The 27,417-nt window shown below is 44.1% G+C and overlaps 6 protein-coding genes across 9 annotated transcripts; 4 read left to right on the top strand and 2 right to left on the bottom strand.

Annotated features, from left to right (window-relative positions):
* The first annotated feature begins 252 nt into the window (after positions 1 to 252).
* On the top strand, positions 253 to 2,557 carry LOC131893569 (uncharacterized). Its single transcript, XM_059243626.1, has 3 exons — positions 253 to 768; positions 833 to 1,031; positions 1,100 to 2,557. Exons 1-3 carry the CDS (start codon positions 565 to 567, stop codon positions 2,428 to 2,430), a joined length of 1,734 nt encoding a protein of 577 aa, XP_059099609.1. The 5' UTR covers positions 253 to 564; the 3' UTR covers positions 2,431 to 2,557.
* A 400-nt stretch (positions 2,558 to 2,957) lies between these two features.
* Positions 2,958 to 5,076, top strand: LOC131893568 (glucosidase 2 subunit beta-like). Its single transcript, XM_059243625.1, has 2 exons — positions 2,958 to 3,509; positions 3,599 to 5,076. Exons 1-2 carry the CDS (start codon positions 2,991 to 2,993, stop codon positions 4,949 to 4,951), a joined length of 1,872 nt encoding a protein of 623 aa, XP_059099608.1. The 5' UTR covers positions 2,958 to 2,990; the 3' UTR covers positions 4,952 to 5,076.
* A 496-nt stretch (positions 5,077 to 5,572) lies between these two features.
* LOC131893573 (E3 ubiquitin-protein ligase rnf168-like) lies at positions 5,573 to 7,052 on the top strand. Its single transcript, XM_059243629.1, has 2 exons — positions 5,573 to 5,990; positions 6,128 to 7,052. Exons 1-2 carry the CDS (start codon positions 5,766 to 5,768, stop codon positions 6,971 to 6,973), a joined length of 1,071 nt encoding a protein of 356 aa, XP_059099612.1. The 5' UTR covers positions 5,573 to 5,765; the 3' UTR covers positions 6,974 to 7,052.
* A 459-nt stretch (positions 7,053 to 7,511) lies between these two features.
* LOC131893565 (egalitarian protein homolog) lies at positions 7,512 to 12,529 on the bottom strand. Of its 4 annotated transcripts, XM_059243622.1 has the most exons (9): positions 12,377 to 12,528; positions 11,841 to 12,013; positions 11,116 to 11,570; positions 9,090 to 10,719; positions 8,915 to 8,995; positions 8,538 to 8,782; positions 8,276 to 8,473; positions 8,114 to 8,197; positions 7,512 to 8,015 (listed from the first exon to the last, which is right to left on the bottom strand). In XM_059243622.1, the coding sequence occupies exons 4-9, from the start codon at positions 10,470 to 10,472 to the stop codon at positions 7,607 to 7,609; spliced, it is 2,400 nt and encodes a 799-aa protein (XP_059099605.1). In that variant the 5' UTR covers positions 10,473 to 10,719; positions 11,116 to 11,570; positions 11,841 to 12,013; positions 12,377 to 12,528; the 3' UTR covers positions 7,512 to 7,606. The 4 variants fall into 4 exon arrangements, with proteins under 4 accessions (XP_059099605.1, XP_059099606.1, XP_059099604.1 ...); XM_059243623.1 differs by lacking the exon at positions 8,114 to 8,197 and having other exon boundaries at positions 9,090 to 11,570; positions 12,377 to 12,529; XM_059243621.1 differs by lacking the exon at positions 11,841 to 12,013 and having other exon boundaries at positions 9,090 to 11,570; positions 12,377 to 12,524.
* A 3,164-nt stretch (positions 12,530 to 15,693) lies between these two features.
* LOC131893571 (zinc finger protein 112-like) lies at positions 15,694 to 17,248 on the top strand. Its single transcript, XM_059243628.1, has 3 exons — positions 15,694 to 16,516; positions 16,602 to 16,803; positions 16,877 to 17,248. Exons 1-3 carry the CDS (start codon positions 15,973 to 15,975, stop codon positions 17,217 to 17,219), a joined length of 1,089 nt encoding a protein of 362 aa, XP_059099611.1. The 5' UTR covers positions 15,694 to 15,972; the 3' UTR covers positions 17,220 to 17,248.
* Positions 17,235 to 19,947, bottom strand: LOC131893567 (armadillo repeat-containing protein 2-like). Its single transcript, XM_059243624.1, has one exon. It carries the CDS (start codon positions 19,574 to 19,576, stop codon positions 17,330 to 17,332), a length of 2,247 nt encoding a protein of 748 aa, XP_059099607.1. The 5' UTR covers positions 19,577 to 19,947; the 3' UTR covers positions 17,235 to 17,329.
* Positions 19,948 to 27,417: the final 7,470 nt, after the last annotated feature.

Raw genomic sequence — 27,417 nt, 5'->3', positions numbered from 1 at the left:
ATTGGGATCGTATCAAATTAGAGTTGGCGGATCTGACATTATCGCATGGAAAAAAGAAATTTTGAAAAGCCACTGTGAAGAAAACAATTCTCCACGTCCTCGAATGCAAAATATATACCCTGGAATAGTATTTTCCTTGACCTAAAAGTGACTTACTTTAACCTTGCTGAAAATCATGCTTTGTTAGCAAGTACTAGAAAAGTCTGAGCCGGATGTCAACATGACTTCATTAGTTCCTGAAAAGAAAAGGGGAAGCAGGTTACGTGCTTTGCTTCATGTTTTCAGAGGAATTACATGTAAGTTTTTGCCAAACTTTGTTCCACCGCTCGCCAATCTGACGATTTTTGATGTCAAAAATCTCAATATATAGAGGCTACATTGAAGTCAAATTAGCTCAAATTTTCTAGCACAGTTGGTATGTAGATTTATAGACCAGGCGATTTGGAGTCGTTCCCAAAAAAGCATGACATTGGCAACGATCCAAGAATTGCAGAGCAGCCCATGCGTTGGAGGAGACGATTGGGTGGATAGAATCAAGTCAACATTCGGAAGTATCTTGCCACAATGTGTGCCGCAAAAATGAATTTCGAAGGTTTTAAAGACCTCATGCATCGAGTGGCCCGATCTTGGTTACAATTGGCCAAGAGGAAAGTGACCGATATCGATAAAATCCTCGACTACTTGGCGGATGATCCCTTCTCTGCCAAACAAACTGCGAATAATGAGGAAGCATACGAGGAGCTTATGGACGTTCGCATGCAGCTATTGGTAAGCATCTTGGTCAACTATCAAAACGTAATATTTCATTCCGATTGGTTCATTGCATCTCCAGGATCTCAGCTTCGAAATTGATACCCACCATAATGCGTATATGGAGTTTATGGAACAAGTATTGGAAGCTCCCGATTTGTTGAAACAACTTACCGATGGAATTCCCAAGGAAGAAAAGCACTTGATCCACTTGGAACTAATGATCATGGAGCAAGTGCAAGATTGGGAATTTGGCACAGGGAAAGTGGACCAAGAATCAGGTTTTAATTCACATCACGTTGTTATAGTAAGGCCTATAAATCAAGCAAGCCAGGTCAATCTATTTCAGAATGGACCAAGGAGAAACGGATGGTTGTAACCCTACCGAATGGTGGAACGAAAACATTGACCATGACCCAAGTTCCACACAAACGGTATTGGTTCGGTGTTTGCGCTGTAACCTCCAAGATTGGGAATGTCAAGGTGTGTGGAGGCTGCAAAGTGGTTGGCTACATTGGCAAGGATGAGCAAAGCCAAGATTGGCCCAATCACAAGAACCTGTGCAAGATCTTAAAGAAAGCTCGTGGTGATGCCGAATTGTGGACGGAAAAGCTGACTTCCGATCAAATGCAAGAGCTCCTTCGTCTAGAGCTGAATCGCGAATTGAATCAATTTGAAGTCGACATCACGACATTTCCAAGGGTATGTATGATCACGGGTTCCGGGGCCCAACAGGCGGAAATGCGGAACTGCAAAAACTGTTTTTGCGTGGCCTTCTCCCCCGAGCGTTACGAGGAAGGCATGACTCTTCACGGGGCCGAAGATTGTAAGGCCTTGAAGACGGCAGCTGAAGATTACAAGAACGAAATCACATTAGGGCACCAAGTGCAGCACTTTGTTCCACAACTCTTGATGAAGCACAAAGCTTTACCACCCACCATCGAGGAGTTCTTTCAACCGGAGGTGGCATCGCTCGTGTCGAACAAGTTACCGGGATATCAAGACTCAGAGCTCCGATACTTGACCTTTCTTTACACTTGTCAACTGACAGTTCTGTATGCAGCTGAACAGATAGGACAACTGAGAACCGGACCGTTGGACGCTTTGGAGTCGCTCACCATCCATATCGTTGGAACTCGAATCGCCGAGCTACGACACTTGAACGGTTGGGAGATCATTGCGTGTCGTTTGCCCAAGTTGAGACAACTCAACCTGGTCTTCATTGGCGATGAAACGGTGGCATCGGAGTTTCCTCCTCGGTTTACGTACAAGGGCAAGGAACTTCAAGCCCAACGCAAGAATCTGACAATTGACTATTACCTAGAACCACCCTGTTTGTACCAGGCCTACCTTAAGAGGGATTCTTTTATTGACCCTGACATGATCGTGGCTTTGGATTGTGGATTCAAGTTCTACCCAACATGGAGGCCAGCTTTGGTGGAAATGCTGAGGATTCCAAAATGCCCATTAGTGTTCACGGAGTTCACACTTGAGGATCAAAAAGATAATCTGAATTTGATCCAATCAATGGCCGACGCCGAGGTTTGCATTGCTCCCAAGAAGAATCCTTTTTGCAGTCGGAGACCCGTGCGATGTAGTGACAAGTCAGGCAATTACAAGCCTCACTCAGTCATTTACACCAACGACTTTATTTGTGCTGTCAAGGGCAAACAATACTGAATTTTGGTCCAATTTTGCTGATTGCCATCAAAATGAAATGTTTGTCAGTTTTCACTTTTCCATTAAATAACAAAGAGACATAAACAAGAATTGTCATATTCTTTTGTCTTTTTGTGACCATCAAAAACTTCGTGTTTTCTCAAAAACTAAACAAAGTGCGTTATTATTATGAAGTGTCGAAAACTGTGGGAAAAAAACATGTACTTGATCATGTATCTCTAAATTTGATTGGTGGACGCCAAGGTTGGAGGGATGAGCCTATGGATGTTTGCTAACATCCTAAATATTTCCTTTTTGAGAAGGGCCGTGAAGGAAAATTAAATCGGAGGATGGTGCTATTCTACTCAATCAGCCCACTACATGTTCTGGGAATTTTACGCTCTGCACCCACTTCATGTTTTCTGCAAGCGTTCACGTTAGTATGCTGGCTATTGTCATTTGAGGTGATGTTTTGTGCAACGTTTCTTTTTAAAAATTATTTCGATTTGCAAATTTTGGCTGGACCGAAGCAAATGTCACAAGACCTCGGAATCTCCTTGACCTCCATGGAGTTGCCGTAGATGGCCACGCTGCGGCCTTTCACCATTTTCCTTAGGATTGATGATTTGTCAGCACTCTGTGCAAGTGTGCAAGTGTGCATGTGTGTAGTCTGTCTGTACAAGCGGTACAAGCTCAGCTTGACTGAGCCCAGTCGTCAAGCCAACGGCACGACGGGAACAACACGAAAGTGTCTCAGGCAGTCTCTGTCAGCCACCTCAGACATACCCTTTTACTCACCCCAAGCCATTTCAATCCAGAGGGATCCATCGATCCGTCTAGATCCATCCCATCGACCGGTTTACAGGAAAGATTCTAGCGTGAATCCAAAAATGAACAGGGACTTCACCTTCTTCATATTATTGGTTCTGGTTTGCGGGTGCCATTGGACCCTGGGCTCAGATCCCGGATCCGCCGTCCCTCGCGGGGTCAGACCCGAGCTGACGAATTTGTACTTGGCCGCCAAGGACACGTTTCAATGTCTAGATGGCTCCAAAGCTATTCCCTATCTCCAAATCAACGACGACTATTGTGACTGTCCGGTAAGTCAATTCGAGGACTAATAGGCATGAACGCCGCAGTTGCCGCTACTCGTGGTTCTCATTAACATTTTACTTTCTACCAATTTTAGGACGGCTCGGATGAACCCGGCACTTCAGCCTGCGGGCAAAGCCGCTTCTACTGTGGCAATGACGGCTTCCAGGCCAAGCTTTTGTTGAGCTCGCGTGTCAATGACGGCATTTGCGATTGTTGCGATGGAACCGACGAATGGGCTAGTGGAGCCCCGGCTTGTCCTAATACTTGCTTCGAAATGGGTCGGGCCGCCCGAGAGGAGGCGGAACGCCAGGCCAAGATTCAGGCCCAGGGGTTCGAGACCAAAAAGGCCATGATGCAAGAAGGCCGCACTTTGAAGGCAGAGAAGCAAACGGAGCTAGGCGATTTGGAAAAGGAGTTGGAAACGGTGAAGAAAGACGAAGAAGTGTTGGAGGAGGAAAAGAATCGAGTCGAAGAGACCGAGAAGGTGTTCCTGGACAAGCATAATGCTCTCAAAGAGGAGCAACGGAAAGAGAGGGAAGAGGCTGAGCGGCAACTGGACCAAGAACAAGCCAAGATCTTCTTCCAGGAAGTGGATGTCAACCAAGACGGAGTTCTCCACGTGACGGAGATCATGGCCAATGCCCGATTCGACCAGAACCAAGATCAAGTGGTTAGCGACGATGAGGCCAATTTCTTTATGGAAGGCAACACCAACTACGACTTGGACGCGTTCTTGGCTCACGGATGGGATTTAGTGAAGAACCAGGCCGCTCAGGGTCCGCCTCCAGTTCAGACCCCCCCGCTGGAAGCTGGCGACGAAGATTTAGGACGAGTGGGCGAAGATGACGATTATCCCGAATACGAAGGCGAACCTTTGGATGACGATCACGCCCCCGATGTGGAACAACAACCCGAGGACATTGGAAGCCCACAAGATCAAGAAGAATATGACGATGAAACTCGCGAAGCCATTCGAATAGCCGATGAAGCCAGATCCAAATACGAAGATGCTCGAGCCAAAGCCCGTGATCTGGAAGATCGTATGAATCGAGTTCGAGAGTTCCTGTTGGCCGATTACGGAGAACACGGTGAATTTGCTCCCTTAAAAGACAAATGCTTTGAATATGTCGATAACGAGTACATCTATAAAATGTGTGCTTTCGACTACTGTTCGCAAAAGTCCAAAAATGGAGGCGGTGAGACTCGCTTGGGCAAGTGGGACACATTTGAGCCGGTGGGAAATGACAAATATGCCATTATGAAGTTCAAAAACGGTCAGACGTGCTGGAATGGACCGGCCCGATCCACGACCGTTCGCTTACAATGCGGGGTGGAAGAAACCGTCAAGGCTGTTTCTGAGCCTTCCAAGTGCGAGTACGAAATGGTGTTCGAAACACCAGCCGCTTGCTCCGAGCCCTCAGCTACCGTTGCTCATGACGAGTTGTAAATATCTGTGGATGTTATTGTTTTGATTATTTAAACCACATTTATATTGTTCTTGCTCCTTTAATGTGTTTTCTGTGTGAAATTGATTGCCTCTTTTTGTAGCACAATACACAGGATTTTCTCAAATTAAGTCTCTATTCTGAACAAGACATTGCTCTGAATTCACGAGTGTTCGTTAAGAGCTTGGTGAAATTCCATTTATTCTTTATAAAAACATGATTTCTTGATGCCACTCGCCATCACAGGGAGGAAAGCATGCTGTACATTCCAAGAGCACTTTTCCGTTTCGTCTATGAAAATTGGTTTTCATAAGAGGAGCTTTTACCCACATCAACGCAAGGGAAACAAAACGACATTGTTAGAAGAAGCCAAACGGTCTCCAAGACACTTTAATTAGCGGAGGAGTGGTTTCTTGGTAGTCACATTTTTCTTCTAGCTATCTCACTTCTCGATCACTTCATAATTTTTAGTCTCTGATCTTCCATTTACTTCCCGGAAATGGCCAAAGACCTGTTCATCCTGTAGCCGTTATCTATCCCATGATTGGTGCAGGGTGACTTTTCTTAGTCATGATTGTAATATTTTAGACCTAACCTGACCTAACCTAGCCTTTTGGTTACAAGGGCCTGGGGGCGCCTAGGCAGCGGCGCAAGCTTGCGCCAGCTCAGTAGCCAGGACCCAAATTGCACAAATGTTGGGATGGAGAATAAGTCATTGAGCGACATATTGATCTCTAAATTTGACCTTTATCTTTTGTTCTTGGCAAGCCTGCTTTGGAGTTAGCGCCTTAGTTTTAGTGACTGCTTTGCTGGCGGATGGGGCTTAGCCCATGGTTAGCCTCGCTCGCTGGAGATCAAAACAATCAAGGTCCTGAAATTTCAATAAGCCAATCATCCTCGAATCACGAATTGTGCGCCAGCATGGCTGGCAAATCATTCGGATTGAACAAGTCCTTGGATGTGTCGGATGTGTTGTGTCACATTTGTTTGAGCATTCTCATCGAACCCGTGACCATGCCCTGCCAACATCGCATGTGCAAGGTGAGATGATCTTCTTCACTGTTTATCTTGATAGAATTTCTGTCCATCTCATTGCAAGCATGATTGAATGAGCAATATAGACGTAGCACTATATATAGCCCCATAGACGTAGTTGTAGTTTGGCCATGTTGTTGCAGGTGTGCTTCCACAGGAATCTCGAAGTCAACAGCCTGTTGTGTCCCATGTGTAAGAAGCGCATTGGGACTTGGGCTCGCCGCCGAAAGGATCATGAGCTCGTGGATCAGGAATTGTGGCGCCAGATCCAAGACCAATTTCCCCAACGGGTCGAGACCAAATTGGCCGGGATCGAAGAGGATGCCGAAGATTTGGAAGACCTATTTCCCTGTGTGCCCACTCACCAGTACACGGATCAAGGGGATATCAAGGCTGAGTTTGAAGCTGAATTGCAAAAAGCCCGCCACGTCCAAGATCATGCCAGAGTTCAAGCCGAAGCCTTGAGCTTGGAGCTCATCCAACAACTTCAAAAACAAGACCAAGCCGAGCAGGCATCTCAGTCATCATCATGTGCAGGTACGCCCAAACCGCCCACCAAACGGAAATCTAGTTCCGATCAAAGAACCCTGGATAGTTTTTTAGCTCAGGGGGAGCGAAGGACTCGGATTGCGTCCGATGTGAGTGAAGCTGGCACTTCACAATTCGACAATATCTTGCCTTCTTGGCTCGGGGACGAGGCCATTACTGAGGATGTGTTGCGAGAGCAACAGGAGGCCTTGGCTCAATTGGCCAGATTGCGAGACGATGAGGCCATGGCTCGGGTGCTCAACGAGCAAGAGAAGCAAAGGATGTCGCCTTCGCCGCGGTCTTTGCGATCGACGGTGCTCACACCCAATCGCAGAGGGGCCCAATCGAAAATCGGTGCCAAGAAATCAGCCACTCCCTCGAGTAAATCCAGGGCCAGTGCCACCAAGAAGTTGAAGCAATTGTCACTTTTAGAATCATTTCATGCTAGTGCAGACTCCTAAACGAAATATTTAAAGGTTAATTTTGATTGTCTGTGATAATTGGCCTCAAGTATTTGTGAACAACATATCTATCACTGCCCTCGTTTGTATCTAATTTGTCACTTAAAGCTTATTTTTTTTTTACCAAAATTGGCATTTTTGCCAAAGACGAGAATATTAACTTTTACTATTGCCTTTCTTATGAGCCTAGGTTTTAGATCACAATAGTAGCTATGAAATACCTTCACAGGCCACGCTGAACCTGACTTTTTTTCGTTCCAAAATTGTCAAGTTTAAGATGTCCGAGATGAAAGTGAATTGGAATCGATTGTCGTCAATTTTGATTCTGTTCAATCAATACCATCGAAAAGTCATACATATATCCTCTCAATGTTTGGCCGGGTGCACTATATCAGGTAGACTGACCTTTGAGCTGCTTCTTGGGAACCCACGTAGCTGTAAAGATTGCTAGATCATGTCATTCAAACTCTATCAAGGACTTTGATACACGCCGTGTTTTTAGACACGAATCCGCTTGATTCTCCTGCATCCGCCTGGATCTGAATTCGTCAGTGACTTTATTTGGCGATAGCGTGTCGCCATTGCTTGATACCAATTGTGATGGCAAGATCCTGCGAGGAGCTCGTTAATTTATCATTCACTAGAATATACTTTGGTGATCACAATATCTCCTGTGGACACTGTTTGTGTTTCCACACTTCTCTTCTCCACAACAACTGCTGGTTTGGTGAAGGCAGTGGTCTGAGGTTGGAAAGGTGCTCGGAGAGCAATGTTTTCGGTGGAACCGCCAAACTTCGAGATGTTGGCGATCATGGCTTCGAGCTTCTCAATGCGGTCAATTTCTTGCGTTCGCCCGGGCATAATGATATCATTCACGGAGTTGGCGGACAAGGCCCTGCCCATAAGAACCGACGACTTCCCATCGACAGTGGAATGCATGGGCGAGTTGGCGGAGTTATCTGAGCTCAATCCCGAGGATACAGACTCGAGACTCGGTGGGTTGGATCCGGCATTGTTGTCTTCAGGGTCATCGTTGTCGGGTCTGAAATTGAAATTTGTTGTTGAGTAAGAGATCTCGCCTTGTGCATTTGGGGTTTCCCCTAGTCCGAATTATCAATTAGAAGAAGAACAACAACTTACTTGCTCGTGAGTCTTTCCAGCTTTTTGGCCACTTTGGCCGAGCCTTTGATGAGATTCTTACTTTCCTCGGTGAGTTCAATATATCTAACAGGGACAAATGAAAAGGCACGCTACAAACACGGTTCACGGGCACATGTCAAACAAGACGCCCTTGGCTCTTACCTGAGAAGCCGAATCTCCCGATTACTCAGGACAATGTTCTTTCCATTGGCGGTGGACAACTTCTGCTTGATATCCTCAATCTCGAGTTCGATTTTCCGCTGCTTTTTCCGCTCTTTCACGTTCTCTGGATCCACATAGAGCATGACTTGTTCCTCGCATAGATCATTGAACAGCTCCATGTGCGAATCGAGGATTTGTCTGCAAGTGCGTATGTTTCACTATGATCTGGTCAGACAAGCTTTCAAAATCGAGTCATTTCTACCTCTTCATGGTGGCATACAGCTGCGGCACCAGAGCCAATAAATCCGAAGCCAAAACCAAAATCATCTCTTGGTCGAACGGTCGTCGTGTCCAGAACTTTTGGTCGCGCTTGTAAGTACTTCTATTTTGCTCGATCATTTCATGCCCACTGATCTTGTACAGTTTGCAGAGTGAACTAAGCGACGTGTTCTTGACTTTGTAAACGGGACTCAAGTCTTCTTGATATTGAAGGACTGCGTAGGCGGCCTGAAACACATGTAACCAAGGTGGTCAATCATTGACCATTCATTCAATCACAGAATGAAGGTACACATGTTCGACGTTTAACTACAAGCATAAGACGTGGAAAAGTACAAGACAAAAGAGAGACAGACTTGCCTGGGTGTCAAATACATTTTTGAGACAGATGTTGTATTGATGCCACAACGAAGCAGAGGAGTTTCGGCAATCGTGAATCACCTAGATGGGCGAAACCAGGGCAGGTTTTGGTTTGCATTAGATATCTAAATTTGACACATCTAATATGATAAAAGATCGGGTGGCAAGCGGTTACCTTGACAATCCTGTCCGTTTCCAAGACGTCTTTCAGCCTTCCCTCGGTTAGCAATGTGGGTAGAGTGATCAAGTCGAAAACCAACGGACTGCAATCCATTGTGTTCAGATGTATCGATGTAATTCGGCCCTCCACGCCCAAATTCATTCCCTTGACATCTAAGGCCACGACATCGTGGGATTTCAAAATGTTCTCGCACAAAGAGCGTCCCTCTTCGACGCTACGGATGATTTTTGCACTTTGTATCACGTTTGAGCACCAAGTTTGATAATCGAATCGGGGCGCGTCTGCTCGCTCTTTGAACGTGTTATCAGCCACCACTTGCTTGACCACGGAATTGATGCGATCTTTTAGGCTAGCCATGGGGTTGAAGGACATGCCATCGGCCTTGGAACGACGTGCTCGAGGGGTGCCATCGTTACTGTTGGCTCCCACAGCGATATTGTTGTTGTTGGTGTTGGTGTTACTATTGCTATTGGGACCATTGTTGAGGGAGCTTTTGGAAACCGTGACTGCCAGCTCCACAAGTTTCCCTTGCACCTGGAAGTGTTGGGGGTACATCTTGAGAAATGTTCTCAGGTCGAGCACGGTTCGGAAGGGTAACTCGTGGTCGGTCGAGAAATTGTCCATGACATCGTTGAAGAGCTCATCTAAATTGGTGGGGTCGGGGTCATTGTCTGACAAACATGACTTCAGATACTTGACAATGTTATTCTTCAGCTCTTCGTTCACAGCCTTGTGGCCCACCCTAGGCCCAACTCCCGCCCCTCCTCCCTCCTCATCGTCGTCATCGTCGTCCTGCCCTTCGGGCTGTTCGCAATATTTTCGCATGACCGTGCCTTCGTATTGCTTGAGATAGATGGTCTCTTCACCGACGACGAACTCCTCCGGAAAACGGGCGAGGAAGTCGCTGAATTCCTTGAAATGCTGTCCCGACACATGACGCACTTGAGGCGGGGCCTGCGACCTGTGACCCAGAAGGCTTTTGATGGGCACCTCAATGCCTTCGCCATATTGCACTAGCTTGTCTTTGAAGTAGAGCATGGCCTCATGGCCATAATCTCGTTTGGGCCCTCCGGATCCATCCACGTCGTCTGCGACACTCACTTTGGCGACGGACACTTGGTCATCTTGGACCGCGAACAAGGATGGGTACTCGAGGAGGAACTTTTTGAGTCCGGCTTTGGATCCACCGGCAATTTGACGCATTTCTTTGCTGAATCCCTTGGTTCCGAATTGGCAGCTCAGATCGTGGAGACTTCGGGACTCACCCTTATCGAGCAATTTTTCCAAGAAGAACAGGATGGTCAGATTTCTCACATATTCATAGTCTTCCGTCTCCATCTTTGGGTGTGTAAGAATGTTTCGCTCTCTCTCACACATTCAATCGTTCAGGCACCACAGTAGCACCAATCCGAACCAACCAACCAGCCAACCAACCAACCAACCAATCAAGCAACCATCTTCACCGTTCTTTGCCCACTTTTGCCAGGAGGATGGATGGACGAGCTTGGAGGTGCCTCAGGAGACCGAGGAGACAGAGGAGACCGAGGAGGAGGAGGAGGAGGAGGAAAAGGTGCGTGCGCTCATGGCCACCATTACTCAGAGACTAAAAGTCCTTCCACCTTCCCTAGGTCGGAGTAATGATAATAATAATACTGTACTAGATAGATAGAGAGTATATGTGGGGATGAGCAACAGACACGACACGAACACACGGAGATCCGCACAACGATAGGGAGGGACACACCGAGATCGTCGTCTGATGTGGGAAACAGAGAGGAAGACACGGACCGAGGAAAGGAGGCCGGGAGAGTGATCGCGAGACTGTGAGACTAGGAGAGTGGGTTAGAAACCAACCTGTGTGATCGGAATGGTATCAACTCAGGTTCAGGGTGAGTGCCTGAGTGGCGGTCGAATGGACAGACCGAAGAAACATGGACGTGGTTCGGAGACCATGGCCAAACGAAGTGCTCGCTCCTTCGCTCTTTCCCTTCGGCCTCCAGCCCCCAGTCCTCGTACTTACTAGGTGTCGTCAGTCAGCGTTGGTGGTTACGGGATCTCTCCAATCACGACGCCCATTGGCATGATGCACCGATTTCCTGGCCTTTCTTGGCTTGTACGGGTATTTCACTAGTCCATCCCTCCCTCCATCTCCACTCGATCTGAGGAGGTAGAGGTAACTTATGATCGACTGACTGTCGACGTGCGTGGGGAGCTTAGTTAGTTAGTTAGGCGATCGAGCGAAAGAAGATCAGGCCTCAGCCTCCACACGGGCATCACATTCGTTGCTGCTCAGCCACTAACTACTTCATCGCTCGCTCTTCATGATTGTTGGCATTGAGGGAAGAGGACGGGAAGGCGGGGGGGAGGAGGAAGAAGAGGAGGTTGTCGAATTGACCAACATTGTCGTCGTTGAGCTAACATCTCGGTCCCATGGCCAACATCGTCATCATCATCATCAACGTCGTCATCGTGCACCTATGCGATTGGAACAAACAAATGTGTCAGTCAAGTCGTCCCCTGGATGGAGCAGGGCGAGTTGGCTGTACCACACTGAAGGCGGGGAAGGGCCAGAGAAACGAGAGAAACGAGCGACTTGTTACTGGCCCATCGGGCCGTGGGCATGGGAGAGGAACATCTCACGCTCGTTACTACATGAAATACAGTAGGAACTCGTACAGCATCCAGCAGAACATGCCAGGATAAGATTACTCATGGTCCCAATGAGTCAGCTTGGAGTTCACTCACATGAAACCTATTCCTGGTTGTGGGTGATGCAATCAAGGCGAACCAGAGCATGCACTCACTCGATGGTTTCTCTCTGGTTCGGTGTAAGCTGAATCTAAATTCAATCCTTTGAGTTGCCCTCGGCAAAAATGCAAGGCCTGACCAGATTGAAGATGGCAAAGCTTCACGAAAGCCTAAAAAGAAGCCGTATGATGCAGAAACGCAAGGGATTTGGGGATTTAAGATTGCTTTAAGCAATTTGTACAGACACGCCTAACAAAGTTGTATAAGGCGGGATATCAAGACCTTATCTTGTGACAAATTCGTTATCTACTGTAGGCAATTCCCGATTCAATTTCTTGAAAGCTAATGACTCTAAAACGCAAGCACCTTGAATTGTAGTGAAATCATTGAAAACCTAAACATGCTAATATCCTGAAGGGAGCTATCTGTTTCACTTGACTTACCCAGGCGCTTTCTAATTACCACTCTAGGTGATCACATCAACCACTGTACATTACGACTCTAAAATACAACAAAGTCAGCCGGAATCTTACGTGAATGTTAGGATTCAAACATTAGCCGTCTTGCTTGCCCATTCAATGGTCACTCCCCAACACAATGAGAGTAGAGAGAGAGAGATGTATGCTACCACTCGGTCTTAGAGAGAAAGGAAATAAGGCTCTCCCTTTCGTTTCGCCAGGTATTTGATATTTCACATGGTATTCTTACGAAAAGTCGGTCCAACGACGGCCAAACTTTGAAATTGATATCCCAAAACCACCAATGTTTGACCCATTGATACGAGTCCGAAGCGACCCAGGCTGGAATTCAAAATGTCCTGGACACATTCAGTAATTGTATACAAGAAAAGTCAAAGGTAAGGAGAGAGAGGTAAGATCCGTCCGTCCGTAAGCAAATGACAAAAAGGCAAGCGTGTCGATGAATAAAGGCTGTAGCACCAGCATGGCCCAAATTCAAGGTAGCGCCTGCTTGCTTCCTTGCTGGCTTGCTTGACTGAACATACCTCCGTGTACATGGGTTCGTCCTCTCCGAAAGAGAGACGAAAGAGGTCGAGGGAGTAGTGCATGAATAAAATGTTCATCCTCGCACCCTCAGTCTCGGAGAGTCGGAGGACAGACAGCCCGAGGCCAGCCGAATGAAGGGGATCGGATCGATAGATTTGGTTGATCTAACAAATCCCGACCGGATCCCATGGCTAGTGCAGTAAGCACCCCCTCAACCTGACCATCCCAACATAGCTGCACTTTCTTGGGACGGGAGTTGAACCATCATGAGGAGATTCTTGAATGGTCTTTGATAGCGGTTGGGAGCTACGCTGGAAGGGGTTCGCCAAAAAATCATTGATAAACCCGCTAGTAACACGAACTTTCTATTCGCCTGATATCTAATCTACCCACGAATTAATGTTAGCAAACCTAGCTAGCCCTTGAATATAAGTTAATTCAGGAATTTTGGTCAAAAACTTGCCCTTACGAGCATTTGAGGGAAATTAATAAAATAATGAAAGAGCCCGAGAAAGAAGAGAGTTGCACTGCATTGTTCCAAATAACCGGGACTCTTGAAGGCCAGAAGGTACCCACATGTTAAGCCTCTATAGATACTAAAATCGACCCTAAAACCTGGGTTAGAACAATGCCCATGAAAACTTTCGAAAGCACAGTATCAATTACATTCGTAGGGCAAAGCTGCGCAAAGAGTAGATTTTGATCTAGCACCTCTACCACGTAGAGTACTGGAATCTTGATTATTCCTACCACAACCTAATTTTCTTATCATCGACGTAAGAAGAGATACTGACATTACTACTAAGCTTCTAAAGTAGAGCCATGACAATGATGAAGAGGAAGGGACCTGGGGGGGGACACTCATCTTGACTTCAAGTAAAGTGCCCTGGGCAATAAAAAGTCCTTTGCAGCGCTTAAGGCTGGGACTTGTGATACTTGCATTTTGCTTTTTAGCATTACCATAGCCTGAATCATGAATTTTATACTTTTGAATCAAAACTAAGGCGCCTATGTTGTTAAATCAACTGACCAGAACGTCTCTGGCTCATACTCTCTCGAGCGGCAAAACTCAGGTTATTCGGTCACCACTTCTGTCTATTTAACAGTTTTAAAGTACATGAAGCACATGAATTTTTTCAGATAAGTAGTTGATATTTTTATGAATAATTTGTGCAACTAAACGCCTTAGTTTTGATTCAAAACTGTAAAATTCATGATTCAGGCGTTGGTAGTGCTAGAAAAAAAAGCGAAAAAAAATAATGACACACTTAGTCCGACTCGTTCAACACTGCGCAAACGGCCTATGACACGCCGTTAACCCCTGGTGGTAAGAAGATAATGGAATCACATAGAGCATGAACTCCATGCATAGGGCTTCAAAATCATCGTCATGGATTGAGTAGCGAAAATTTTAAAAACTTTTTAAAAGCCTTATTGCGAGAATGTCTCATTGGATCCGTTATTTTACAATATTTGTGTTGGCACGTCATCAAGTCTTGTGCATTTCTGTGTTCAAGGACAAATACCATCCATGACATGATTAACAAGGGTAACTATTTAGTCAAGAAAATAAACAAATGAAGCAATAAACCAGGGACTTCTAAAGATTTCTAGAAGTTCGTGGATAAAAGTTTATTCCGAAGACGGAAGTCGAACCTACGCCCTCTGGGGATCACTGTCGTGCAACTATCGGGTGCATCAGACCACTCAGCCACCATGATGAACCCATGATCAAAGGCAAAAGGCACCCCACTTCAAGCTTTTAGTAAATTAACTCTTCATAAAAGAGGTGTCTGTCTGTCTAATCCTTTACTTTTGTCTCCACTGAAGTCATCCTTTGGCGGCCCAAATTATCAACGAAGAGAGGAATGCGAGATGGCGGGATTGTTGAAGCTCTGAATGGGACCAGCAGGTCCAGCATATTTTTTTCCTATCCTGTAGGAGATATTGACGAGGGGATGGAGTTTGATTTCGGAAATCATGGTACCCTTGATTTTGTTGAGGCTCTTCCACAAGAAAAGATGATGGTCCTTACTCTCCTACGCCTGTGTTTTAAAAGCTCATACCTCGGAGTTATGAGCTTGGACGTTAACGAGTGTGAAAATACACTGGGCAAGCTGCGAAGTAGTGAGCGAATGCTCTTAAGAAGTATGGGTGTTTAAAAGACTCGCCTCTCGAGAAGAGCGAAATGCGTTGACTGGATTCCGAATCGACCCAAGCATCCCCGATCAGATTCCAGTGGCTTATGGCACAATATAGAAGCATTTTTTATTATGAACTAAATACTGACGGCATTGTTTGTCTTTTTTACCCTAAAACAAAGCACAATCAGAATTGATGCCAACCAGGATTTAGGGTCAATTTAAGTGACCGTAGAGGCTTAATGTGCGTTTTGAGAGTACCTTCAAGCCCTCGAGAATCCAGGCTAGTTAAAACAATGAAGTCCAACTCTCTTCTTTCTCAGGCTCCTTCATTGTTCAATTTGCTGCCCTCAAATATTCGTAGGGCTTATGTAGGGGTTGATCCAGTAGCAAGATTTAAGTCAGACTTGGACAAGTTTTTGACTAAAATTCCGGATCAACCTTATATTCAAGGATTAGCCAGATCNTGAGAGTACCTTCAAGCCCTCGAGAATCCAGGCTAGTTAAAACAATGAAGTCCAACTCTCTTCTTTCACTGCTGGGATTTCAATCCCGGTAGCGGTAAGGAAGTCCGCACCAAAAAAAAAAAAAAACTAATCACCTAAGGCCGGCACTGATTTATCCTAGTATCTTTGGAATTTGAAATTGACTCTCTCTAACTAAAGACGGCATGGCCTGATCCAGAGTTCTGAAGGATCTTAACCGAGCTCAGTTCAGTCATTTCTCATTTGTCAGTTTCCAGTTTTGTTCTATCATTTGCTGGATTTTTAGAGTCACCCTGAATTGCCCTGGAAGCACAACAACAGGTAAAACAACATACACTTCCCACTTCAAAGTTCAAACCCGCTTCATCCACCACCACGACCACCCAAACCGGACATTGGACATTCCTCTTCAATCCTCCCCCGTCCTTTGGGTCAAATCCCGAGTGTTATCCATCTATTCGTTCCTTATCCGTGTTCGACCTCAGGTGACCTGCTCAGCATGACGGGGGGCGGCCTGGACTCCGGTTTGAGCGCCACAGACCCGGATAAGCTGGCCAACCACGAGACCGGCGATGCCTCGTCCGGCAGTGCTTTTCCATCTTCCGCGCCACTCATTTCCATCCCGTGGTCTAACATGGAGGTGAGCGTGTCCTTGCTCAACACGGTGTCCACCCAGACCTACCAGGTGTTCCCTCAATTGGATGATCGTTTACCTTCGCGCAAAAGCTTACGCACTATGAAGAAACTCCTAGCTTTGAAACAACAGCAACAGCAGCAATTCCATCAAAAACACGCCCATGCCCCCGCCAAAAGTAATAGCGCTGCCATGAAAGCCCACGCTACCCCATTGCGGCCCAGGATCACGCCTCGACACGCCGCCGCTACCACGCCTAATGAGGCGGAAGCGGGTGGGGGAGGTGGTGCGTCCAATGGGATGAAATGTCACTTCTGCGGCAAGAGCTTTTCAAAGGCCACTTACCTCAAGCGCCATATCCAATCGCACTCGACGGTCAAACCGCACAAATGCGACATATGCGGCTGGGGTGAGACGGGCCAAAATTGTTGGCACGAAAGAAATCTGAACAACAATTGTCGATCATTCTGACTGCGAGCGCTTCCTATTTTCAGGCTTTTATCAGCAATGCAATTTGAAACGCCACATGGCTTCGCATGACACGGCCACGGGTGAGGGCTTCAAATGCGTCCATTGTCCGGCCACGTTTTCCACCAAATCCGTCTTGTCCGTTCACATGAGAGATGCCCATGGTTCCAAACGCGAAGTCTCGTTGCCGGCAGGCCCTCCCGATTTAGGCAGCCAAATAACGATCACGTAAGACATCCTACCTTTCCGAAGATCGGTCATACCTATTCAGTTGGTTTTATTAATGGTTCTCCCCTAATAGTCCCACCAAGCGAGTATCGGATCCCGACGGTTCAAACGCGAAAGAAGACCAAGAACCTGAAGCAGATCATGAGCAAACTATGGACCACATTGATCAAGATGAGGTCGAACCACGTGGGGATGAGAATGACGGGGAAGAAGAAGAAATAGCCCCACCCTCTACCTTAGTTTCTGGCCATCCCAAAGCCCCTATGAGCTCCGAAATTCCCAAAGGATCCACGGGCGGCCCGTGCTACACTTGTACCATTTGCCAAGCCACTTTCGATAAAGTGAGCATTTTAAATAAGCATTTCAAGGTTCATGCCGGAGGAGGCGGCACATCATCGGCTTCCCCGACTAACTAAATAACTGAATTGAAATTGCTGTGGTTTCATTGACGCTTTATTTGTTCGTAGAATGATATTTTCGTGGTAAATGCTTTTGAATTTAGAGAATGGTCGAAACGTGTGGTCGGTCATTCAGAACACAACTTGCTCAAAAGGTAGAAACCCACTGATGAGAATTCCGCGTACGTAGGCGATACGTTGGGATCCTCTTCTGCGTCCAAGTCCAAAAGACCAATGAGAGTTTGTTCTAACGCATCCAATTGCCTTTTTCCCAAGAGCTGGATGGGATCGTCGGCATCGATGCAATAATTCCACAAGCATTGACAGAGCAGTGACCCCAAAGCATAGTCCTGAGTTTGTTGAATCCGGCGCAATTGCCCTATGAGGAGTGAGGTCCCATTCCGGAGTCGAAATATGGCGCGAAATTCTGCATCGGTCATCAGGTTCACTAGGATCCCCAAAGCCGGGAATTGGAGCTTGCTTCCGGTGGCTCCAGACCATTGGCTGATGACTCGAATGAGATGGTCATTGGATCGGAGTTTGGCCCGAATTTGTGGATGCCGGCTCAGATTGCCCAAGACCCGAACTGCTTCCAGAGCAATGGGCTCCGGGTACTGACGGTCGATGAAGAGAATGATTTGCTCAAAGATTTCCTCGTGGTGAAGGACAGGGTAGAAGGATAAATTGTTAAGAGTGGCTAATGTAGGTAAAGCCAATTCTTCACATTTGATTTGATTGCTAGCTTCCGCCAGTTTGATTAGTGTTTGCACCACGGTGTCGTTCAAGGCAATTTTCTCGCCACATTCTGCATCGATGCTAGTGTTGGCATAAACCCGAATGAGTTTGATTAAAGTATCAGTTGTGTCTCCTGCTCCCGAATTTGAAGGCAGACTCTTCTTCTCCAGAACCTTCGAGGTGGGTCTCTCTTTCAGGGATTGAATAGTTTGATTGGCATATTGAGACATCACCTCGGGTAGAGTTGTAAGCATGTTGCCATGATTCAAAATGCGTCGCCGGCTTTCTTGGTACTTGGCAGCAAAGTTACCGAGAGAAAATGCTAGTCGAACGATTAACTCCGGTCGTCCCCGGTGACTGTCAATGAGTTCTAAGATATTACTGATTAATTGATCGTTGTGATTTAAAGCCTCATGAGCATTGTCGTCACAAAGGGACAACAGACTCAAAATCCTGGACATATTGCACATAATCTCTGGATCACTTTTGAATTGATCTACGAGACGAGCCAGGAGGCTGGGGCCATCCAACTTCATAAAAGAATTGCGCCCTTCTTGAACATCCAAGGCGTTCCTCAAGCAAGCTGATATTTGGAACACCTCATTTATGAGTTCATTCGGGGTGGGCTCATTCAGCTCCTCAATGTGATGCGAGAGTATTTGTAAATGTAGCACCAGCACATCCATCAAGCCTTGATTAACCAGGTCTTTCAATATGTTCCTGTTGAAGGAAACAAACTTTAAAGCACCATAACCGTAAATCATCAAGTCACCATCAGTGACCGGACAAGACTCGCTAATGGCGTGAAAAAATCGAGTGACAATGGCTTTTGCATGGAGCTCCTCATCGTTGCGTTCCGAACTCGCTACATGGAATAGAATCTTGGCGACCATGGTTAAATTAATTCTTGAGAGCTTCAGCAGAAGTAGAACATCTAAAAGAGCGATCAAAACCGCCGAGCTCTCGTGTTGAACCAATGGAGATAGAGTCGAATAAATGGCACGACGTTGCTGAGTATCGGCTTTGATTAGAGATAGCATTTTAGCCAATTGCCGGAGTTCCTCGAGCAGAGTTAGTTGACAATCTGCAGACGAAACCCTGTGCAAGCAATCTTGGATTTCAGTCAGGGAATGACCGGGAGTAGTAATATCGTTGTTGCGGTCGGTTGTGCGCACTTGAGCTTGGAACGAAAATTTCCGCGAGGCCGTTAAAATATTATCCACTTCCTCATTCTCATGGGGGACCGCAGCTTGCAAGGCCCGAAACTGCTGACGTTTGGGTTTTGTTGTCAGCCGTAAGTTCTGCGGGTCAGATTCAAGAATGGCGGGCAATCGCATGGATCCCAAACTTTCGGTTGAACTCTTCCGGCTACTTTCCAGTCGGAGCAAGCTCTTCTTTACCGAGGGTAAGGATATTCTCACATTGGTGCCCACTAGGCTCAACGGGTCGTCGGCATTGTGCCCGTGATGGTTCCAATGGCGATCGCGGGGCGTGAAGGGGCGTTTGGTTTTGAGGGGGCGAAGAGGAAAATTCGTAAGGCTGCTCTGCTTTTGAATGACGATCTTGTCCTCGGCCATGGGTGGCAGTGGTGTCCAACGAGAATTGCCACGAGTGGACATTTTGACAAAAGGCTCCACCATCCCTTCTGATCCAACTTTCTTCCAAGAATATGTGGAACGCAGGTATATAAAAAGTCCAACGACTTTCTCCAACCTCGAACGGAATGTGGATCATTCCCTAGTCTCTCAGGAGTCAGAATCGAACGTTTATTTGCGTATGCATAACAAGATTCCGCAATTTTGCGAACTCGTACATGAGGCTACCTCTACCTATGGACACAAAGATGGGTTTGAAAAAGACTTTAAGCGGCCAACGTACCTTAAGGGCTCTCGAACCACATTGTTCCTTTTTTTTGGTTTGGTTTGTTTTTTCACGGGCTATTCTAACCGCTACAGGGAATGTAATCTTTTTTTAGAAATCAGACAATGCACGTACAAATATAGGCCAGTACAGGGACAGCACGAAAGTTAAGATTTTACAAGAACTAGCCGTTGAGAGAGTCGGTGAACTAAAATATTATATATTGTAAAGTGGAGACACTCGTGCAAATGCAATAAATCCTTTTAGAACAATTGTCTTTTCCTGGACTATTTCAAGGGGAGGTACTACCTTTTAACCTCTACATAGGTCAAATCAGTCGACTTCTCAACTACTGGGTGAGCCTGTTCTTCAAGCAGCACGCTCGTCTGATTGACCCAAGCATCTAAAGCCTCAATTATATAGGGCTTATTGACTACTGAAGGATCCTTTCCTGCCAAGACCAAGTGCAAACATTGCCTTGCCTCTTTACTGACTTTTCCAAAGATAGTGACTTTTCCACAGATCTCTTGACAATGATTATGTCTTGACCAAGCTTTTCTTTTGGATCAAAGATCCAATCTTGTATTCATCATCTTGTATTTATACCGTTTTCACGATTTCTCAAACTTGGGATTTATCAAATTATTGAGTCTCAAATTTCTTAACTAACAACAGCACAGACAACGTTGATTTGAATTATACAATTTTGTAATTCTTTGGAGGATCAGATATTTTATCAACGTAAGGAATTGTGGATGAATAATAATCTTGACTATTTCTTCTTTTTTACTGAGAATTCACTTCCAACACTTGGTATAGATTTTCAATATCACAAAAGTAAATGGACATATTTCTTTTTCTTGAACAATCTTAAAATTGCTTACTAAAAATATAAACTCTTGAAAACGTTTAGAAACATCAAATGTACTTTTATTCATGCGTTCACTCAAATTCTGAAGCTAATTTACGCAACAAAAAGCTATATCTCATCTGGACTTTTCACGAGCACTTACACTGTATACACCCTGACAAAAAAAAATTCGTTCCAGTTGTTTTTTTGACAATGTTTACTATTACAATAGATCTACAAAGAATACCTTTTATTAAGACATAGTCTTATTAAGTCTTCTCTATGTTTTTGGTTGTTCTTCTTGTTATGATCCACAACAAGTTTTTTTGCCTTCAAATTTGCGGCGTTTTATTGAGCTTTCTCTGAAGGTGCTCAGTTGTAGACGAAGCCAGGGCATTGAAAAAAATATCACATCAATTTTAACCATACACCATCGAAAATATTTAATTTGGGGGAGCTCTCAGGCCATTCCCCCTTCCTCTTCAATAATAAAGAGAGGCATCAAGCCCTCAAAAGTCAGCCAATGTCACTTGACATGGAGCAGGTTGAAATTTTTGCAGAAACTTAGACATTGACAATAAACAGAAATGCGGCATTGATGGAAATTAAGTCAAAATGATAGCTTAACGTGATGTACGTATGTATATGACCTTTAAGTGTTTCATTACCCTTTTTTACGTAGATGAACTAGATTGAAAGCGACCAGAGGTTCAAAATTGGTAAGGTTAAAATTCTATTTTTCATAATTGATTGCTTGAATTACTGTAGATTTAACCGTTCCAAAACATTTCTATCAAAAAATAACAAATTTCGAGGGTTTGTAGAATAATGTTTTACATTTTGAGCTACTTTCGGATTATGCAGGAAAAAGATACAAAGCATTCTGTTTTCATTATATGGGCATCTGACTTTAGTTAAACGGGAGTGTTTTGCAGCAAACCCTGATGGAAACATTAGAACAATTGATTATCATATAAATCACTAGTGATTAAATATATCAACGCTAATCTTTGTGCAAGTAGTAAGTGTGCTCATTATTTCCATCAAATACGTTTTTGAAAATTCCAGGCTTACAAATGTTTTAAGCCTTAGCTAGAATTACAAAACAACAAAACTTCTATTGAAGATAGAACTATTGATCAACTTAAGTAGTCGGGATTCTTGAAAGCGCTCCCAAAACGAAAGTTTAACCTCTACAATTAACCATAAAATCTGGATTGAGACAAAGATCATGGATGCCCTTGAAAACGTACAATCTTTTATCCCTCCTCCGAATACTGTACAGTCCCATAGATTTTAATCTCCCAATTCGAGAGCCCTCTCATTGCCTCAAAGTTCCTGGTAAAACATCTTTGGACTTGCTCGACCTTTTGTAAATCTGTTGAACTCAAGGGAGCCTAAATGGGCGAGGCATATTCAGAATGTGGCTTGACAATCGACTTGTACAGAATTAGCATCGTCATAGTTAAACTGGCGAAAGACCCAACCACATGTTTAAAACACTTTCCTTACTTTCAGCTTGATATACCCATCGAACTTTCAATTATTTTGCAGGACTACACTTGAACCCTTCTTAGACGAAACCTACCTAATATTAGTATTCTTACCTCCATTATTTACGAGTGGAGTGTCTAATGGCATCGATCCAAAGGTCATTGAATGAAATTCATTCCATTCAAGGCCACATTCTTGGCGATCTAAGAGTATATTTGATTTTAGTCCTCTGTAAGTCCAATGGAATCTTTGCCGCTCCTACCAGAAACTAACTTTGTGTTATAAGCATTAAATGAGATACTAAGCTTCTGAAGTCAAGGAATGAAGATGATGAAAAGAAGAGGACCTAATATGGATTCCTGTGGAACACCTGACTTGAACTGAGTATGACTAAGGGACAGGGCGTTAGTTGTTTCTTAATAAAAGGAACGGCTTACAGTTACAATTACTTTGGCCAAAAGAGTAATTCTTTACACAACTACTTGCAAAACATGTAGTGCCGTTACTCGTTACAATTATACAAAAATATAAAAAATCTTTGCAAGATTTGAAATGAGAGGGATGAGCCTATACTAACTGCGAAGCGACTTATCTCTCCCTTCGAAAGTTGGAACAACATGAGCTAACTTCACAGAGGATGGAAACTTGCCCTTATCCAAGATGCACCGCATCAAGTAGGTATAGGATTAAGAACAGAACCTTTGAGCATCTCATCAGTGACTTCCTGAAGGCCTCTAAAGCAGCTTGATCTGGGACAGCAAAATCATTTAACCACTTAACTTGACTAACCTTGCCAATATCAACGGACTCATATTTCCCGCAATGAGCAACTATCTTACAAGCTATCACAATTGTGTGGCAATCCCACGCAAATAAAGAACTCCAAAATTTCAGAAAATAAGAACAGTATCAACGTTTTTGCTAATCATACAGTCTATATTAGGAAAAAGGAAATTAAAATATCTCAGCATATCAAGCCTGTAAGTTAACAATTGTTGCGCCGTTTTGAAAACAGAATTATATTCAATAGTAGTACAATTAAAGCATATGACTTAAAGGCAAGTTATGTTTTCTTTTAGCTTTACAAAAAATGACATTATTGCAACAGGAAAACTATATTTTAACTAAGGCAACATCGCTCAATCTCATCATTTTAAAACGTTTAAGTGGTAAAAAGCACACTTATATAAAGTTAAATGAGTTCTCTTAAAGTCAATTGGGTAAACAAATCATATTTTGCTAAATATTTCGGACTATAGTCGGATTAAGCAAATATATCTCGGCTTCGGATTCAGATTCAAATCCGAGAAAAAATTCGGATTCGTTCGGATTGGGCAGAGCTCTCGGATTTGGACTCGGCTTCGGATGGAGCAGCATGTTTGTTTGTTTGTTCGGAGTCAGAAAACAGCTCTCTCGCTCGGCCTGCTTCTGATGAAGATGGGTGTCCCAATTTAGGGATATTCCCGCTCCGTTGTCGCAACCAAACGTGCAACATTAATTATTACCTCACCTTCGGGAATGATCGCAGATTCGCCCATTTAAGCTGTTAAGGCAGCAACTTATGCTGTAATTTAAACACCTCAAAGAAGCTTGGACTCGGCAAGCCTGGGATCGAACTAGGATTCGAAAATTGGAAAGCGGATGCTCTACCAATACGGTACCCCAACAAGCCTATGGATGGAGCAGCATATTTCGGATTCAGACAGATTGGGAAAAATAATCTCGAATTTGGATTCGAAAATTGGAAAGCGGATGCTCTACCAATACGGTACCCCAACAAGCCTATGGATGGAGCAGCATATTTCGGATTCAGACAGATTGGGAAAAATAATCTCGAATTTGGATTACAAAAAATCACTTGGGATCGTACTCAGAGACCCTGTCGCATCCGATGCACAGTTGTAGTCAGCACCTGATTCATGGCACTTGTGCTGCCTGAATTTAGGGTTAAGTTTTCGGCTTGATCAAGGATCGATGGGCTCAATCAAGTAAACATATATAGTTAAGTTGTGCTTTGCTTAAAATCAATCAAATATTAAATTTCCCCAGCCCTCCTCTTTACGGATAAGAGAGAGGTTTTGTGAATACATCGGCCTTGGCTTAATAGCAGAAAGAGAGTGCACATTGCACCCCATCCCTGGTAGGACCCCAGCGCTTAGGTGGGTCATGGAGTACCGTACTCCATTGGTAGGTCCCTGCTAGAATTGGCCCCAAAATCCACACTTCCCCAATATCCTTTAAGCTGCGCTGGTTTCCTTACAGGATTGCCAGGTTCAAGAGAACTAAAAAAGCCAAACTGAGATTTCAATCTAGCCCAATGTAGCCATTCCAATACAATAAAAAAGTCTAGACTAATGTACTTAATAATAAGTTTTATTATCCCAAAAAGTACATAAATTATGTATTTGACTCAAGTAAAGACTCAGGTAAAGACTCAGTTAAAGAATTAGTTGTAGTCCCTAGAAAAATTGTTAAGAATATAGAAGATGCTGTTATGTCCAGCACTTATACTGAGTACTTTAATTTAAAACAGTCCATAATCAAATTTAGCCCAAATTTAGCCATTTAGCCACTTCAAATTGTTATAGCCACAAGGGTCTCAATTTAGCCCAAATCGAAGAAATTTGGCTATGAATTTAGCCATCTGGCAACCATGTTTCCTTATTGTACCAATCGCGATAGTCACAAAGCCCAAAGCAGCGACCCTAGAGGCACAAATGTAGCATACAAGAAGTGAAACAAAGATGCCAAGTAGAATGAGAGGAAGGATGATAGATTCTAGTGGTAAATGGGATGGCCGGCCAAAATTTGCAAATAAATATGGTCTTTATTGACAAGAAATTTGCACCAAAAATCACCTGAATTTGCCCAAATATTTGCAAATAAACTTGCCAAAGCATAGGCACCAACTCCTTCTGGAGGACTAATTCTGCATTCCAAATCAAGAAATAGTCAATGAAAAGTAAATACCTGTCATGATAGCTCTTTGCAAAATAATTTGAACCTACCATATTTGGGGAGAAATGGCTAGGTGTGGTACCGTATTGTCAGAGCATCTGCTTTGCATTTCCAATTTGACAATCCTTGTTTGATTCCAGGCAAGCCAAGTCAAGCTTCTTTGCAGATTACTGTATGAATTGTTGCTCTGACAGCTTAAATGGGTAAACATGCGGTCATTCCTGAGGGTGAGACAATAATCAATAATGTTGTGATGACAAAGAGGGAATATCCTTCAATTGAGACACCTATCATCAGATGGAAGGCCAAGTGAGAGAGCTGCCATCTGACTTTTTAACTAACAAACAAACAAAAATGGGGAGTATTTGCATTGTTCAAGCTGCCTCTCAAACCAATCAGCTATCCAGCATCTTTAATATTGCATGAAAGAAGTTACCTGAGTTCTGCAACAACATATTGATAATGTTGCAGTTCAACTATTTCACAACAATTTAGTTATTAAGATTTCAATTACAAGTTATGGGCAAGTTTAAACTGTTTTTAAGTTTCTTGAAAATGATAGCAGGCCAATTCTTTCCACATCCATCATAAATCTCCTAACCGTTTACTGATACCCCATGAAAACATGTTATGATGTGCCTGTCTGACTTTTAAAGGAGAAGAATGTTGCACAAACCCTTAATGCAGTGTCTCTCCAAAAACTGCCATGATAAGAGAAACAGAGCTATTCAAAATGGATGGATGAAATATGCATGCAGGTGGTTGTTAATATTTTTGTAACCTATTTTATATTTTCTTGTCAAACAAATTTCTAGGTAAAATGAGGAAAACTTAAAATCTTACAATTTTCTCCCCTAGATTGACAAAAAATTGTCCAAAAAATCCCAAATTGCGGAAATGTTCATATTTTAATGATAATGTGGTTGAAAATGCATGATAAATTGCAGAAAAATGTCAAATATTGCTGTTAAAATTGCAAAATTTGCAGAAACAACAAATCTGCAAAACATTCTGGGATATCCAAGTTTTTTTTTGCAAAAATTGCACAATTTGTAGGATGCAAGTTTTGGCCGGCCCACTAATTAGTGCTTGAGCAAGTTTGGCAAAACTTGAAGTTGCGTGGGGCCTTTCATTTTCAAAGTTAACTCTCTGGATCCAAGTCCAGCAAATAATTCAAGCCCAACAGATGATTGAAGTTCTCAAAATTCTTGTCTTATTTTTGGAAAACTGAACAAGGTTAAAAACCTCTTTCAAAGGCTGGTTTCTTCCATAGTCAATCCTCAACGGCCCAACCATAGGCTACCAAAATTTACTTAGAAGTCCAAAGGGCTTTCTTATGCCAAACCAGGGTCGTCTCTTGGCTTCAATCTATCTTTTTGTGGAATCGCCTGGAGCTTTGATTTTTTATTTCAAAGTTATCTGACAACATAAGGTTATAAATTTATTTTAACCCCATCATTGGTGTCACTGTCAATGTAGTAAGACACAAAACCAATTACTTTGATGAGAAGTCTCCTTGCTTAAAAAACAAGCAAATGCATTAATGAGGCTCAAAATGCCACTCAATCTATGGAAATATGGTTCTAAAGATGCCAATTGTTCTTCAAAGGGCTTTTTTAACGTTGATGTGACTAATCTTGGGGGACTTTTGTTTGAGGGCTGGCTAGGATTGTTTTTATTTCGATCTGGAGCGTGCCCGCTACCATTCTAGATTGACCTGGCCCGTAAGCATCTGTTCTGTTGTGATTGGCTAAAGCCAAAAGGAAGGCGGAGCCGCAAACACCAGCAGCCGTGTGCATGGGCATCAATATTGGCAGAGTTCGATCTCAGGGTCGCAAATACAGGCACGAATATCGAGTGAAAACGAAAGAAAGGTAAGGAGGGAGAAAGGCGAAGAAATCGACGCTCTTGAGTTGGGGGATGAAATCGGTGGTAGCGGGCCCTCGTTCAGCTTAGCACGGCCACTGGCTAGCGTTGCCAAGCCAGTGCATTTAGTGCCAAGTTTGACTTAAAAAGAATGTCAGTTAAAACTGTGAATGCCAGTTCTAATTTGTTTGAGAGGCCAATCATTAGGATGAATTTGATCATGAAATGAAAAGGTGACTGAGACATGATAGATGTAAAAATCATGTCGGCCTAAGAACGTGATACCATCCAGAGGGATGAATGAGGTAAATTACCCATGCTATTGGATTGGGTCAAGACTGGTGATGCGTTGAACCCCTGGCCAGGATATTTGCCTTGATGTAAGCCAACCAAACCCGGTCTGATATATGATGGCCAAAATGTGGCCCCCCAACGACTCTGATTTAGGCCATT

Source organism: Tigriopus californicus, chromosome 2, assembly GCF_007210705.1.
Source record: "Tigriopus californicus strain San Diego chromosome 2, Tcal_SD_v2.1, whole genome shotgun sequence".
In the NCBI taxonomy this organism is placed as follows: Eukaryota; Metazoa; Arthropoda; class Copepoda; order Harpacticoida; family Harpacticidae; genus Tigriopus; species Tigriopus californicus.
The sequence above is the reverse complement of the archived record's forward strand: the minus strand, read 5'-3'. Positions and strand labels throughout refer to the sequence as shown.